At 32.0% G+C, this 17,566-nt stretch overlaps 1 protein-coding gene across 1 annotated transcript in view; it reads right to left on the bottom strand.

Moving 5' to 3' along the window:
- The window catches only part of LOC143237462 (uncharacterized), a 42,908-nt gene extending 26,946 nt beyond the window's left edge, over positions 1-15,962 (bottom strand). Inside the window, exon 1 of the mRNA XM_076476735.1 lies at positions 15,762-15,962. Within this exon, the coding sequence (XP_076332850.1) occupies positions 15,762-15,944 (183 nt within the window). The 5' untranslated portion in view covers positions 15,945-15,962. The remainder of the gene's footprint in view (positions 1-15,761) is intronic.
- Positions 15,963-17,566: the final 1,604 nt, after the last annotated feature.

Genomic DNA, 17,566 nt, shown 5'->3' with positions numbered 1-17,566 from the left:
CCCTTTCAGTCGTGGGGGCGTTATATGTTACTGTCAATCCCAGTATTCGTTGGTAAAAGAGTAGCCCAAGAGTTGGCGGTGGGTGGTGATGACTAGCTGCCTTCCCTCTAGTCTTACACTGCTAAATTAGGGACGGCTAGCACAGGTAGCCTTCGAGTAGCTTTGCGCGAAATTCAAAACAAACAAAATCAAAAGAGACATTGTTTTGGAGTCTGTAAGGAACAGCGTTTTTAGAATACAGAGATGTATGACTAACTAACAAAGAAATTGTTTGTTTGTTGAGCTTCTTTTAAAGATACTCAGGTACTCCCGAAATGTCGGACTTTAAAAGTTGTCACACGCACTCGTATATCTTCTTGGATACTATGGGTAGATATTGATATTTTCAGTGTACTTTCTATGCAAATTGAATTTCCAGAACTTCTTATACAGATTGTTTTTGCTTTTATTGTCGTTGTTTTGTTCAATTTATTAATCGGCCTGGCATGGCCTAGTGCGTAAGGCGTGCGGCTCGTAATCCGAGGGTCGCGGGTTCGAGCCCGCGTCGCGTCAAACATGCTCGCCCTCCCAACCGTGGGAGCGTTATAATGTGACGGTCAATTCCACTATTCGTTGGTAAAAGAGTAGCCCAAGAGTTGGCGGTGGGTGGTGATGACTAGTTGCCTTTCCTCTAGTCTTACACTGCTAAATTAGGAACGGCTAATACAGATAGCCCTCGAGTAGCTTTGTGCGAAATTCCAAAAAAGAAAACAAACAATTTATTAAACGTAATGGAGATTATTTATTTTTTCTTAGTATAAAAAGTTTCAGATAGTTATGGTATTATTTAATAGCGTCACATAGATATCTACATATCTTTCACACTTTTATTACATATTTTTTCCATACAATACCTTTCTAACGACTGTATTGTATGGCATAAATTGTTGAAATACACAGTTCTGTTTTCAGCATCTACAGGCATGAGTTGTTCTTACAACATTTATTGTAAGGAGCTTCAACAATGTGTAATAAGGACTAAGTAGAACATTCGTTTAGAACCCATTACTCTCTTTTCCAAGTTGTCTTGCAATAATTATGAAAGCGAGCCTTTACTGTTTAATTCATTTCCTGAGAACATGCACTGGGCATTTTAACGACACGTATGATTTACTTGAAATTCAGGATATCTGTTTTAAAGCATTGCCAGTATTTTAGTTTAGGTAACAAGCGACAAAAGCTAAGGTTGTCAAAATTACCAGTATACAGTCATGCAGTTACACGTGTAGTAATTTTGAGTTTAAAATAAGTTATGGGCTAGCAGAAAGTGTATCTTGAGTTGTTGATCTGTATGCCAAATCTATTTTGTTACTAACAAACCATGCTTGTTTTAATATGACAATTTGAATGTGATACTTCACCAGGAAAACAACTAATGGTGCCTTAAAATACTACAAGAGCTTTAAATAAACCGGATTTTTGCCCTTTCATTAGTTTTGTATTTGTTTTCCACCTGTTTGTAAACTATGACTGCTTCACGTAGGTCTTGCGTTGTACTTGTAGGTGTGACGAACTCCTGCCTTGTGTTAACAGGGTGATTCTTCGTTTTCTTTTGTAATTCTTTCCCTAAACCAGTATTTCAAATACTCCATTATTTTTTGTTGGGAAAGGTAAAAGGTATTAACATATTGAATGTGAAAAATAGATGGCATATTCAGAATAATCGTGTTCTTTACTTTTTTTTGATGTGTAGAAATCCGTTTTAGCGTAGATCAAGTCACGAAATCTCCTTGCAATTCAACACTGCACTAAAGGCAATATCCTTTAAACCTGGTACATTATAACCCTTTTATTATTCATGATTTACAAAGTTCAATTAATTATTTATCTACGATGTTTACACAGAACCACATAAGCACTTGATATATACCCAACAAATCGTTTAACTTCTGGATTTGGTTTTTAGCTTTTTTTCTGATGATTATTTAATCTGGATGTTGGTTTTCCAGCTATCTGTCAATAGAACTTTCTCATTAAACTACATCTTTGAAGAAAGAGCCTCATTAATTTTTTTACTGAAGTAAGTGAAAATCTAATTTGCCGATGAAATAAATAGATATTTATTAATCTTCTTTTGTCTTTTCTAGCTCACAGGTATATTAGAAGTAGTTACTTTAGCTCTCCTTTATTTCAGCACTTTTAAACGCACTGTAATCTATATTGTCTATATTAATATTTATACATACTGAATTTTAATATAGATCAACTAACTCCATAAATTTCATCATTCTGGCTGAAGATCGTGAGAAAAAAAAAAACGACAACAAACAATAGGCGTCACTTCTTAATATGCCATCCGATCGAAATAACAGCAGTGCTGCCAGAGGTAGCGGAAGAACCAACCCAAACGTTAGTACTAACGCTATAACAAGAAGTGTAAGTTCTAGTCCTTCTCAAGAACTGGTAAGAATAGTATTACATTAACCCTTAAACAGCGGAAATATTGTACGAGGTAAAATCAACTGATGATGGCCGCCGTTTAAGAGTTAATAAAAATATCTTATTTTAGGTTTGATGTGAATAAAAAATAACGTTTTGCATAACAACTATATATTCATAAAATAATCGATAAGATATTTCACGAAGTAAGGGACTGATAAAATAGACAGGTAGATACTAAACAATAATATTGAATAAAAATATATAACCGTTTGTTAAAATCTCGTATGTTAAAAAAAAAATGTTACAAAGGAAAAAGAAAGAAAAGGCAGTTCACAACAATACCAATTCGAAGTCAAGGATTACATTATTTTATGATTGTATTACCATTTTGTTTCTCGAAAGTGTTGTTTGTTTGTAAATATAAACGAATATGTTCTTTGGGAATATGATAAAATTTGTGAAATACATGTCGAAGCCAAATTATTTCGGTCTTTTATATTTTGTAGTTTTCTTGTAGAAAACAAGAAAGTAAACAATGTTAGACCGTCTTCGAACAAATAGCTTAATATAACTGCGAAATAATAAGACAAATTTATAAGCATAACAAAGCTAGAAATGTTTTTAACCGACTAACCTTCATCATCGGTTTACCTTGTACTGTAAGCAGTTTCAGTGTGTCAAATTTTTTTATATGTGAAGTTTCTAGAACACTCTTAGAGAATCTGACTTTTGTTTCATACTCGCTTGAAACATTTGGATTTTTTCAGTGTAGTCTTATTTCTTTACAAGGTCTTTTAAAACATATATATATATGTGGGGAATATCAATGTCGGTATCGAACTGTGTTAGATACGAGATACATGTTAATTAATTCGTGTACGTATAATTAAATAAATTAAGAACATTTTGCCCGAATTTAGGAAGTATTCTGGGAAATAATATTTCATCAATGAGAATGTGCCATAATCATTAAATGTTAGTTTTAACATACACTTATGTTTGACCGTAGACTAGCTCAAAAAGTGTGTTTCATTAAGTTCTAACTCCACAAACCCCTGTTTCAGTATATTTTAACAACACAAAACCGCGTTTCATTATAGTCATCCACGAGTCTATTTCCTATATTGGTGCCCCACAGATCTGTGTTTCCTTAGTGTCTGTTTTTATAGATATATGCTTCATAACGTCTGTCTTCAAAGCCTTGCGTTTTGTTACTGTACTTATAAAGCCCTTTGTTTCACAAGAGTGCAATTATACGGACCTGCATTTCCTTAAACCTATCTCTATAGACTTGTGTTTCACAACCCAGAATTTAACTATACAGACCAATCTATTAAAGCACGTTTCATGTCTGTCAAAATAGACTATCAAACGCTATGTTTCACTACTTTATCCCCAATGACTTGCATTATGCTTGAATCTACCTCCACAGACCAGTGTTTCACTAGTGTAGCTTCACAAACGTGTTTCATTTAAGTGTAGCTTTACAGCATGGGTTCCACCACAATCTAGTTCCTTAGATCTTTATTTTACTTGAATCTACCTCCACAGACCAGTGTTTCACTACTGTAGCTGTTACTGAAGAGTAACATTTCTATTGATTCGAGTGTGGCGTCATAATTTATGAGTATTATTTCTTGGCACTTGTGTATAATGTTAAAATAATAAATAACACACACAATGTAAGAATAGGTATACAATGAAAAACGTATTAAAATCAATATATAACCACTAAAAAGTCGTCTCGACATGTTTCGATGTTTTAACATCATTTTCAGAAGTGTGTTGCAAGACATAATCGTATCTTATTGAATTTATTTTTCCTTTTCTTAAACAGGTCATTTGACCTACATTGAAATTTACAATATTATGTGAACATTTCAGAAAAGGCCACTCTACATTTTTACGTAAATATTCACCGGACCTTTTTCTGTAGTTAATAATACGTGATCTTCTTTGTGTTTAATTATTTCCAACATTCTCGAATATTATTGGCCATAATACCTTTTGGCTAAGTCAATATAATAGCCTCCCACACACAATACCGTATGTTATGTTTCATGCACATGTATTACTATGGTTGAATTATTTTTTTTTGCTTTTTTACATATGATATTTTAAATTACGTTTAGTCTATTCCATATAGATATTACCACATTCACATTAAATTTTATAGATTCCTGTTTTTTTTTTCTATTAAGTGTATGTTATATTTTGTATTACTTAAAGTTTGCATTATCTTATTAATCGGTTTAAATATAGGATGTAAAATTTGTCGTTTTCTAAACACTTTAAATAAATTGTTAGTTAAATTTGGAATATATAGCAACATTAAAGCTTCCTTTCTCATTTTTTCATAACTAAGTTTTAAAGTATGTGTGTGTTTTTTATAGCAAAGCTACATCGGACTATCTGCTGCGTCCACCGAGGGGAATCGAACACCTGATTTTAGCTTTGTAAATCCGAAGATTTATCGCTCTACCAGAGGGGGACAGTTTTAAAATAATAGTTCGATCAGTCGTACCACATTAGTGACTCTACTAATAGCTCTATCTATAATATTGTGTTAATTCCTATTTGAGTTACTGCAAATTTCATTATCAAGAACTTATTAGATAAAATGTTCTTGTTTAAGTTTAAAACGCAGATGTCTTTTGTGATCAACTATGACATGATTCTCGGTGTAGAAGCATAATAACAGAAAAGGGTTTCAAAAATAGATGTTTCTAGATTACCTTGTAAATTCCTTTTTACCCATAGATCTAAGAAAGACAAGCTATTATTTTTACCAGTTTCATAAGTAAATTGTATGGATGGTTCTATACTATTCAAATAGCATGTAAACTCAATTAATGCCTTATTACCATATTTCCACACCAATAATGTGTTATCTATATATTTTATCTAAATATCAGGTTTACATTTTACACCATTTGTGGTTTTAGTTTCAAATACACCCATGTAAAAGTTACACAACAACGGTGAAAGTGGCGATCCCATAGCTAACCATTAATTTTGTTTATAACCATTAGTGTTAACTTGAGAAATATATCTTTCATACATACCATTGTTAAATTAAGTGTAATTTCAGCTGCTGGAATTTTATTTCATAATAATTTATTCTCAGACCACTTGGAACTTTTGTAAACAGCGATATCACATCAAAACCTACAAATCGTCTTTATTTAATTTAACATATTTAATTTTCTCTAGAAACTCTAAAACATTGTTTAATGTATAGTTGGTTTCACTTCTCCAAAACGAATTGTTTTGAGAAATATGTTTGTTATTAATTTTACGTATATTTGGTAGTGCATAAAATCTGGTAGTAATAAATCTAGCTGGAATTAACCTTCTCTTCTCTCTCAACATCTGTTGAAGTCAAACATTTTTAACACTTGTTTTTACTAATTCATAATACTTATTTAAAGGGTAATGCTTAAGTTGTTCGCATGTACCCTTCTCCAATAGGTTTTCAACTCCTTTAACATAGCCATATTTGAGTTTTGCAATTTGACATCCTTTATCTGTTTTACAAATAACACTATGTTTATTTTCTCTTACTGACTTTGTGGCCTACAAGTTGATGAAATTCTGTTCTAATTATGTTTTTTTTTTTGTAAAGTTATTACTTACTTTATCCAAGTGAGTTTCTATATCTGTTATAAATTCTTCCTTTTGAATACTCGATAGCTTACAAGCAAACCCTAAACCTCTAACTGATTATTAATAAGAAGTACATCTGACGTATTCGCAATCTTAAGATTCTAAAAAAAAACGTTTATGAAATATAGGTAAGTTATCTAATTTATTTAGCTTCTTTCTTTTTATTTATCAAACATTTATATTTGATTTAATTCAAACTTATACTTATCAGTGTATCTCATTGTCTAGTTCAACTTTCTCATTCCATCCAGAGTTCTTCATATATTTTTTTGTGCTTTTAAAATGTAGTTGGTATATTTTAATTATTGCTCGACTGTAAGACATCGTTTGTTTCGAATGGTAACGTGCAATATCCGTTTTAATTTTTTCACACAATAGTCCATTTTTTTACCTTTTACATTACATTTCACTCATATAAATTATAGAATAACTTTCTTCCTTTACATCTCATCAGAAATTTTAATTGAAATGTCCACTTTTTAATACACTCCTTTGTCTTGCAAAATTCTTTGCTGTAGTTCCAGTTTATAATCCAATGAGTATTATTTCTTAGCACTTGAGTATAATGTTAAAATAATAAATAACACACAATGTTAAAATAGGTACAACTTAAACATATTTTAATTAAGGTCATTATATGACCACTAAAAATGTGACTCATGTTTACAAGTTGCATCGTCATCTTCAGGAGTGAGTTGCAAGACATATTGTCTTATTGATACTTGGTATTATAATCAATAATATTCAAGAATCCTTGAAAATAATTAAAATATCACGTATTATTAAATAAAGGTTAAGGTCCGGCGAATATGTATATAAAAATGTGGAGTGACATTCTCTAAATGCCCCCCAGTGGCTCAGCGGTATGTCTGCTGACTTACACGCTAAAATCCAGGTTTCGATGCCCGTGGTGGGCAGAGCACAGATAGCCCATTGTGTAGCTTTGTGCTTAATTCAAAACAACAACAACAACCTTCTGTAAATATTCACGTAGGATTGTGAACCTGCACATAAGTCATACATATGACCTATTCAACTACATAAAAAGAAGTATGAATAAGACACGATCATGTCTTGCAACTCACTCCTGAAGATAATGTCGAAACACACAAGACAACGTTTTAGGGGTTATTTACTGACTTAAATAAAACGTTTTTCATTGTGTACCTGTTTGAACGTTCTGTGTTACATTTTGTTATTATAATTTACATGCTAAGTTTGGACTAAGAATATAATGAATTAAATTAATTCTATGTATTTTGTCTGACAGAAGAAATAACCATCTGTCGCAAATGTAGTAAACCACAAAATTAAACAGGTAAGTTTTGACAAAATTACCCAATGTATTTAATTTTTTGATAGTGCAAGTTCTGTCCTGTCATTTAACTGGTAAATATTATGACGCGCCACCTGATTTATGAAGCTACGAAATGGCAGAGTTTAGATAATAAACTGCTTAAAGAAAAAAAGAAGTCTCTGAGAGCAGTACTTCATTGTTAAAATTAATTTACAAACAAATGATTATCGATATCTTTGTTAAAGCTTTATGTATCGGTATGTGCATATATAAATAATTTTAATCAGTAAATATAAATTAAGAATACTGTCATTGCTTCGGTGACATGTTCCATATTCTATTCATCATGTTGTGTGATTAATTTGTACCATAGAAATGAATTTGTGTTTCAGATGATGTTAATTTTGTGTCTACATCACAGATATAAACGAGCTTAGCGCCAACTGGTGTACGAAGATGGAAACATTGTTGTAGATAGTGGACCGCAAATTACAACAAAACCAACAGAAGACATATATATACAAAAAAACGGCTCTTTTGGGTTGACAAAATTTTTTATGTAGAGGAGCGAACAACGTTTTGACCTTCTTCGGTCATTTTTACATATATATTTTTCTCTACAAGTGGGTTTTCTCGTTATCACCAACAGAAGACAGTTGCACGGAGAAATTTGAAAACGCAAACGTGAGTAATTCCGCCTTAAATGTTAACGGTTATACTATTCACAGGTTTTAAAATTATAGGAAATGTAAATTTGTGGAATACGTTTTACATTACTACGAGAATTATTACATATACATATAATAAAAATAAATTATTGAAATTAAGCTTCCGTTGGGTCAATTGCATGAAATAAAATACATTGTTTTTATTTTCAATAAAATATTTAGTATTATTACTTGTATAACGCCTGCAGGTTAGACGTTTTAGTGTCACGTGTTTGTAGTGTCGTAAGGGGAGGTAGACAATTACATTGATGAGAATATTTTACCTCGATGCTATTTATAATATAAAAGGCGAGGCTAAACCGTAATAAATTATTAGGCGATGGAGCGACATCCCCCCCCCAGCAGCAGGTCTGCAGGTTTGCAACGCTAAAAATCGGATTTCGATATCCAAAGTAGGTAGAGCACAGATATCTTACTGTGTAGCTTTGAGGTTAACAAAAACCAACCTAAAGTGAGGACACTAGAAAATGATATTTTTTTCTATTGACGTTTCAATAAAATATTTAATAATTTATATTCGTTGATCTTAAAGTTTAACTTCCTGTTTATTGTTGTTTGTTTTTCACCGATTGTTTCATGAAAATTATTTAAATAGTTAGCTGTATCAATACCTTTCGTGAAAATCTTAAGGGTTGATTTGATAATTGTTTTTTAAATTTTTGTCCCAGTTTCGCGAGGAGAGCTGAATAATTCATATTAATCACTTTAAACGTGTCTGCCACAACTCGATAAAAACGTTTAGTTTGTTTGTTCTTTGTCCCCACAATATCCCAGCTGTTTACTTATAATGTCAAAGTTCAAAGTCAATCAATGCATGATAACTAAGTAATCATTCGCTCCTTCTTTGTGGGTATTTGGGTATGTTAAATTTTAAATACCCAGGAGGGTCAAATGCATAAGACCTCTTCCTCCATCCTTATCTTTCATGTCGGCTACTACTACTATTTGTAGTGCTTTTGGGACAGAGTAACTCACAGTACCCTGGCCCTTTTCAGTGCAACGTCCATGTATTGTTTTTATTTGCCCTTTTTTATTTTTTTTTATTTTTTCATGTTTACTTTTATTTTTTCATTTTATTTTACTTTATTTTATGTATATATATTTAACGGACAAAGAGAAAGAAGGAAAAAGGAAAAAAACACATTAATAATAATACGCACAAAGAAAAAAACTATGAATATTATACTAGTTTTAAGCGTCTAGTGCATGGTGGCCAGCTTGATTTATATTTCTTAACTATATATTCAAATGGAAAGAGGTACTTTGGACTGTGTTCATCACATACGTAGATCACAGAATAAATTATTTTTATGCCAATTTTTATTAAAATAATTTAATGCATTATGCAAGAGTTTTTCAGATACTGTCTCTATGTTTTCATGCTTGTGCATGAATGTGGATGAAGTACTATAAGCTGAAGTTAAGATTGAATTTTATATTTTTTGTATTTTGTGTAATTGTTTTTGTGTTATGTTTATCCAGGGTGGACATGCGTATTCTATTATAGGTCTAATGTATGTTTTGTAAATTTTTATTATATTATCAGGTGATGTGCCTTGATTTTACCTGACAGACTTCTTGCATAATTTGCTCTTTTTCCAGATTCTAGTCAGGATAATGTTAGTAAGCTGTATCTACGTTAATTTGGTATCGTAAGTTAATCCTAAAAATTTAGCCGAGGTAGCAGTCTGTAAAAGTGATCCGTTAATGTATAACTTTGGTGGATCTTTTTTTCAGTTTATTTAATATGGTGAATAGTATTACTTGGGTTTTCGGAATATTTATTTTTATTCTATATCTCTGATAGTATTCTTCTAAGTTATTCTGGACTAACTGGTTGGAGGTTTCTTGCTGCTATTGAAGGAGTGGAGGCACTTTACCAGACCACTACATCGTTAGCAAATTGTGATGATAAACCTAAATTTAGATCCGACAGTGGCATATTATTCACATACATGATAAATAAGACAGAGGTAACTACCCCTCCCTGTGGGACTCCTGCCTCAGGTGAAAAGGACCCTTTGTGGGCCCCATTCACATCTACTTTACACGTTCTATTGTCCAGAAAGTTAGATAGCCAGCGAATAATTCCTTGGGGTAAATCCATTTCCGTTAACCGGTGGCGTAATCCGTTATGCCACACCGTGTCAAATGCTTTCTCAATGTCGAGAAAGCAAGCTACAGTGCATTTGTTTTTGTTAAAGCTGTCTGTAATTGTTTCTGTTAATCAGAGTAGGTGGTCTGTAGTTTGTCTATATTTTCTAAATCCGTTTTGAATTTGATTCTAAGTATATAGATAGTCGATTACTAATTATTCTTTCTAAAATTTTGCTGTTGAAACTAGTTAAGCTAATCGGACGATAATTGTTTGGTTTAGTTGCTGGCTTTCCTTCTTTCTGGAACATTAAAGTTACTGCTTCCTTCCAAGAAACAGGGATATATCCAGTTGTAAATGATAAGTTAAATAAAGTTGTTAGGTGTTCATATAATTTCTGAGTACCATTTTTTAGGAGGATGGCTTGTATACCATCTTCTCCAGGAGCTTTGTTTTTGTGCTTTTGATGGCTATTAATACTTGTATTACTGTTATATCTTTTATCAGTCAATGAGTGCTCCAGTCTATTGTTTTATCTGATTTTATTAATGTGTTTACTGGAAATATTGGCATGTATATGGTTTTGTTATGTTCAATGAAGTTATTGACTTTATTATAGAAGTATCTGTTCATGTTTGGTTCATGATGTGTTTTGTAGGTGGTCTTTAAATATCTCTGCTTTTTCAAGGTAAGCTGTTTTGCCATGTGATTCGAGTGGTGGTTACTCTTTGTCTGTTTTTCCTGTGTTGGTGTATCATTTCAAGTGTGTCAAGAATTGTTTTGGATCTGTTTTATGATTTAATTATGAGCAGAAAGTGTCCCAACTGTCTTGTTTTTGTTGTCGAATTTGATGTCTTATTTTATTTTTTATAGTGTTTATTTGTGTTTTTAATGTCGGATTTCGATTTTGTATGTACTGTTTGCGTAGTTTTCTTCTTTCTTTTACTAGGTGTATCATTTCTTGATGTGGTTGCCACGTGTGTTGTTGTAGAGTGTTTTTGTTTCGGTATTGAGCTGTTTGCTGCATGTTTTAGGCACTCGGAGATTATATGACTATATGCATCTACAGTAATGTGAAAAAATTAGGACACCCTACGAAAGCCTGTGTATTTTTGTAACATTTTTTGATATATAGATATTTAATCTCAATTTTAACAATACTGAGAGATTATAGGAATATAACTAAACAATTAAAACTGAAGAAAAGACTTTTCAAGATCTTCTGTAAATGTAATTCTACAAAAATTCATATTTTAACTGAGGAAAAAGTTAGGACACCCCCACATTTATTCCCACTTAAAATGGCTCAACTCACACACATGTGTATCATACCAGGTGCACATGATTAGAAGATCGTTACTCAGCATTTTGAATGAGGCTTGCCCTATTTAAACCTCAGACATTTAATTTGGTGTGCTCCTGACTGTTGAAGTGAAAGTGAGCACCATGGTGAGAGCAAAAGAGCTGTCTGAGGCCTTCAGAAAGAAAATTAAAGCAGCTTATGAGTCTGGTAAAAGATTTAAAAAAATCTCAAAAGAGTTTGAAATTAGCCATTCCACTGTCCGGAAAATAGTCAACAAGTGGAGGGCTTTCAAAACAACTGCCAACATGCACAGGTCTGGTCGTCCAAGCAAGTTCACCCTGAGAGCAGACCGCAAGATTCTAAAAGAGGTCTCCAAAAACCCTAACATGTCATCACGGGACCTACAACAGACTCTGGCTACTGTTGATGTGAAAGTGCTTGCCTCTACAATCAGAAAGAGACTGCGCACGTTTAACTTGCATGGGAGGTGTGCAAGGAGGAAACCTTTGCTCTCTTAGAGAAACATCAAGGCCAGACTGAAGTGTGCCAGATAGAATGTAGACAAAGACCAGGACTTCTGGAATAATGTTCTTTGGACAGATGAGTCCAAAATTGAACACCAGAACAGAGGACATGTTTGGCGTAAACCAAATACAGCATTCCAGGAAAAGAAGCTCATACCAACTGTGAAGTATGGAAATGGAAGTGTCATGGATTAGGACTGCTTTGCTGCAGCAGGACCTGGATAGCTCACAATCATAGAATCCACCATGAATTCTACTGTGTATCACGTGAGACCATCTGTACGAAAATTAAAGCTGAAGCGGAACTGGACCCTGCAACACGGCAATGACCCAAAACATACCAGTAAATCCACCAAGGACTGGCTGAAAACTAAGAAATGGAGAGTCCTGGAATGGCCGAGTCAAAGCCCAGATCTTATTCCCATTGAGATGCTGTGAGGTGACCTGAAACGGACTGTACATGCAAGAAACCCCTCAAACATCTCGCAGCTGAAAGAATTCTGCATTGAAGAGTGGGACAAACTTTCTTCAGACCGATGTCAGAGACTGGTAAATGGCTACAAAAAGCATCTCACTGCAGTTATTTCAGCCAAAGGGGGTAACACTAGCTATTACGGGATAGGATGTCCTAACTTTTCCTCAGTGATCAAGCATAGAGAAAAACAGTTATGTGTAGTCATCATCTGGATACTAGTCATAAATCTGGTAGTCATTGGGTTTGTACTTATTTTGGTCGAAATGAAAAAGGAACATATTTTGATTCATTAGGACTACCTCTGTATAATTTCACGTTAGAACATTCATCAAGATGAATAGTCGAACATGTACTGCAAGGACCATATTCGTCTGTGTGAGGACAATATTGTATATATTATACTTATTATCGTTGTTGACATGTGTCGAAACGAAAACTCCTATCTGAATTTAGATTCCGCAAAGATTATAATGATATGTTTGTTTATGGTCTAATTGTGAAACGTTTTCACAATTAGCCAATATCCAGAAATAAAACCATATTGCCTGGCTATCCGGATAGTTGTGTTAAAGAAGTGTGGATGGATGCATAATTCATTTAAGGGCTCATAAACAATAGTAAAATCTGCACATCACACAGGAAATTGACATCACACTATGACACATAAAGACAACAGTTGGGAGAAAGAGATATATTATTAAACATAGGTCATAGTTCCATACATTGTCACCAGGGATGCGTTGTTAGGCTGTTGTGACAGCTGGATATGATGAACAAAGTAGAGACGTGTTTTTAAGACTAATACAACACATGTATCATCATGTCGATAATTAATCAATTAAATTGTCCTAAAAAGGACGCTAAACATTAGTTTATAATAAGTTTGTTATAAAAATTATGCTTAATACTAATTTATATATAATTAATTAATTAATTTATAATTAAATCATCATGAAAAACAGTGAATGCCGATTCATTAGTTAATTAATAAATAAATCACTATACCATGAAGTAGAGAACGGGAGTATAGGTCGCCATGACTCATACAATACATGTCTCATCATCTCGATAATTAATCATTAATTCAGTTATATTAAAAATCATCATAAAAAGGACGCTTATTAACTAATCCATTAGTTAATTACATTTCTTGTCTTAAAAAGACTATATCTTAATCAAATGATTCAAGATTTTCAGTGACATAATAAAATGTCAAACACAATATTTAACGTATCACAATTATAAACATTTACCACGCACACAATACATGATGTATGTTTAAATCGCCCTAAAAAGAGCGATATCATACAATAATTGAAACATATACTTTATACAGCAATTTACATCGCCAATAAAATGTTTTTATGAAATAACACTTAACTTGTAAAAAGAGTAATTTACACGTGTTACTTGATCTCTTGTTTTAGAAAGTCTTAAAAGAAACATTAAATTTTCTTACCATTTACATGTCCTAAAAGGACGGTATCTTAATTAAAACTTATTATTTTAATTATCAATCAATGTTTAGAGATTTTCAGTATTACGATAAAATGTGAAAAATAGTATTTAACGTAGCATGATCAAAATTATAGTTGTTTTAACATGCCCATAATTCACATCTGTAGGTTTAAATCGCCCTAAAAAGAGCAATATCATGCAATAATTAAGCCTTTTACTTTTTACAAGTTACATTGTCAATGAAATGTTTATTATGCAATAACACTTTTACTAATTTGTGACAAAATAATTTATTCGTGTTTTACAAAGGTTCACTTTCACATATAGTTAATCACTTATCATCGTAGAATTTCGACAAGTATACAGTACGTGTTATCAACATATACATATCATTATGCTAAAATTAATTATCTCTAATAAATATAATAAGTGATTGACTTACTGTATTCGTTCGCTTTCTCTACAGTCATCAATTACCAGTAAATGTACACAAACTTATGAAAGTATGGAATGTATTTCTAAACTGTCTATATATTATTCCAGACAATGTTCTGTAGGACACTGTAGAATCAATAATCATTCCTACAGCTAAATGAAGGAGTTACTGATTACTAATATTTAAGATACTTCAGCTTTCATCAAACTGTCTGTCATGAAACACACAAATTTCTACATATAATTTCTAAGTTCATAAAATAGTTATTTGCGACAACATGTGATCAAATGTAAAGCTTGGATGTCTTGGAAGGTGGTCACACATACACTGTAGGGCTGCGAGATATTTCAGTCAATGACATTTACTAATTTGTTACATTTAAAAGAAAATTCTTTGTTCCTTTCTCCATTTTTCAAAATTTTATGTATTTTCAAACTTAGTTAGTCTGAGACTATGTAAGTACTGTATTGTAATGTAATAGTTGAGAAGAATAAAGAATGACAGTGTTTAATATTCTAGGCCACAGATTATTATATACTATAGTGGAAAACAATGAAAAAACACAATGAAGATTATACTTAAACGTGCGCCAATTATATTTATGGAAACTTTTAAAATAAAATAAAAGTTGTTGTTTTCTACGTATTTATAATATATTTAATGTTTTTTTTACTTGAAAACTTTTATTAATATAAAAATCAGTTATAATACATTATTGCTATCTATGTATTTACAATATATTTGAAATAGATGGTTCACCGTAAATATATAATGACAAATATAAGTTAAATGCAATTTTTGTATTTAATTAAACTGTACGTTTCTAAAATACAATTAGCAATGATGAGACATTATTGCCATCTATGTAAGTTCGTTACATAGTCATACAAAATATTAACTATGTATTCTCAATATCTGAGAGATTTGTGTACAGTTATATTTTATTGTGGCCAACATAGTATTAGGCTGTACCACTAATACTATTAGTCAGCTTAGAACAAAATGAAAGAATGATTCTACTTCAATATGGAGATTTTGTTATTATTTTAATTATTTCATGTTTAAAAATATGTATCTTAGAGGAAGATTTCAAATCATCGACAGCCAGTTTTAGTCTATCTAACAACAGCGTTAAGTTTATTTTATGTCACGTTTTAAATCAAAAACAAGACAAAAGGTTTGCTTGTGTAAACAATTCAATCAGGATTTATTGCACATAAAATATGCTAATTGTCTAAAATATCATGGTAAAGATTAATCACTATGTTAATTATACAAATAAAACACTCTTTCACCTTTATGTCAGTTCTCTATTAATTTAATTTTGCTGCAATTAAAAAAATAAAGGTTTGACTTACTATTTCTGTTAAAATTGCACGAAACACCGAAACAAATGCGCATCGTGTGGGTGTTTTGTTATAGCAAAGCCACATTGGGCTATTTGCTGAGACCACTGAAAGGAATCGAACCCGCTGACGGTTGCGTTGTAAATCCGTAGTCTTTCTGTTGTACCAGTGAGGGATACGAATATGTCGATCCATACAATATTGAACTTGTGGCAAACATGTTCACGTGGTCACTAATCTTAGGAGCAAAGTTTAAAGATATCACTGTCTCAATAATGTAATCAATAGTTAAAAAGAATAGGCTGTCACTATATTAGGAGATTGCCACACATTATTCTTTAAAAAAAATAGTTTATTAATACTTAAAATAGCAAAACTTACCTCCTTCTTTAGATTCCTCACTTTAAATTATACAATACAAATAAAACACACGAAAATTTGCAGCCATAATTCTATGTTATTGAAAACCATTAAACATACTCTCACTTTCAGCCGTGGGGGCGTTCTAATATGACGGTGATTCGAACTCGCAACTCTCGGATTACGAGTCGAGTGCCTTAAAAACTTGGCCATGCCGGGCCTGCGCAAGTGGGAACGAGCAGTTTAGTTTTTAAATGTTTTGTATAGTTTACAAAATTGATTATTTTCCTTTTATGTTTAATTTATGTTAATCTACTTGAACAAGTATATACGACAGGTATTATTACATTGATGTGTATATATATTATATAAACTAAAGAATTTTCTTAAATAGCATATTAGTATATCTTGAATATTTGTTCATGAATGTTTCAGTAAGGTTGTTAAATATGTGATTTGAAAAACATATAATAGCCATTGTACATTGGGTTATGATGAAACATGAGATTTCTGTACCAAATAGAGATTTGTTAGAAACCAATATTCGTGTGTAATTTGACTCTAAACTACTAAGCTTGACAGTTATTTATAAACTAAGAAATTTTCGTTAATATTATCATGGTATATTTTTAAGATTTGTTAACAAATGTTTCATTATGTGTGTCCGAGATTTTACTTACATATACTAAAGATATTATATTAGTCTATGATGAGAAGTGAATTTCAAAAGATAAGTAAGAGAGCTCTAGGAATTTTTATACATTTGATAAAATTAAAATAATAGAGATAAAAGAAACGCTTAAAGACCAGAAATCCATACACTCGTCTCGAAACAACTGTAAATAATATTTGAACAGGACCTGGCCCACATCACGGTGACTATGCATTGTAACAGATTTACTAATGTATATTTATTTTATTATCAATGTTTGTTTCAGTTAAATATATATATTTAGAAAGGTACGTAAGTTATATTGCGAAATTCTCACCTATTCTCTAAATTTTTAGAAGATCCTCGAGTGTAAGAAGCAACAATGTAAGTTCTACGAAAGCAAAAGCGCATCTTCAAATACTGTTGACAACTGAACTTCCAAGAACGTCGCCTTAAAGTTCATAAATCGATGCGCGTAGAGACAGTTTTATGTTGCTGGTTTCTAACAGTTAGTATACTATAAACCTCGGAAGCTATAACTGCGATAAACGCTTATCAGTCAGGGAATTATAGATATATGACCAGGAACGTTTGTAAATTTCAAACATTAAGAGACGTTTAACTTCAGAGAATTAATTTCATACGTTAGTATTTCTACGAGGAGAGTAGATATCTTTATTGGTGAAACGTCAGTTTGTAAATGGCGTGAAGCCAGCCAATAGTTGTATGTCGAGAGTTATGGGACTATTTAGGTTATACCGGAAACTCATCATCCCACTGTTTAGGAGCATTGTTTAAACTGTCT

This window comes from Tachypleus tridentatus, chromosome 13 (genome assembly GCF_004210375.1).
Source record: "Tachypleus tridentatus isolate NWPU-2018 chromosome 13, ASM421037v1, whole genome shotgun sequence".
Lineage (NCBI taxonomy): Eukaryota > Metazoa > Arthropoda > Merostomata > Xiphosura > Limulidae > Tachypleus > Tachypleus tridentatus.
Note: the sequence above shows the minus strand (reverse complement) of the source record. Positions and strands in the feature narration are given on the sequence as shown.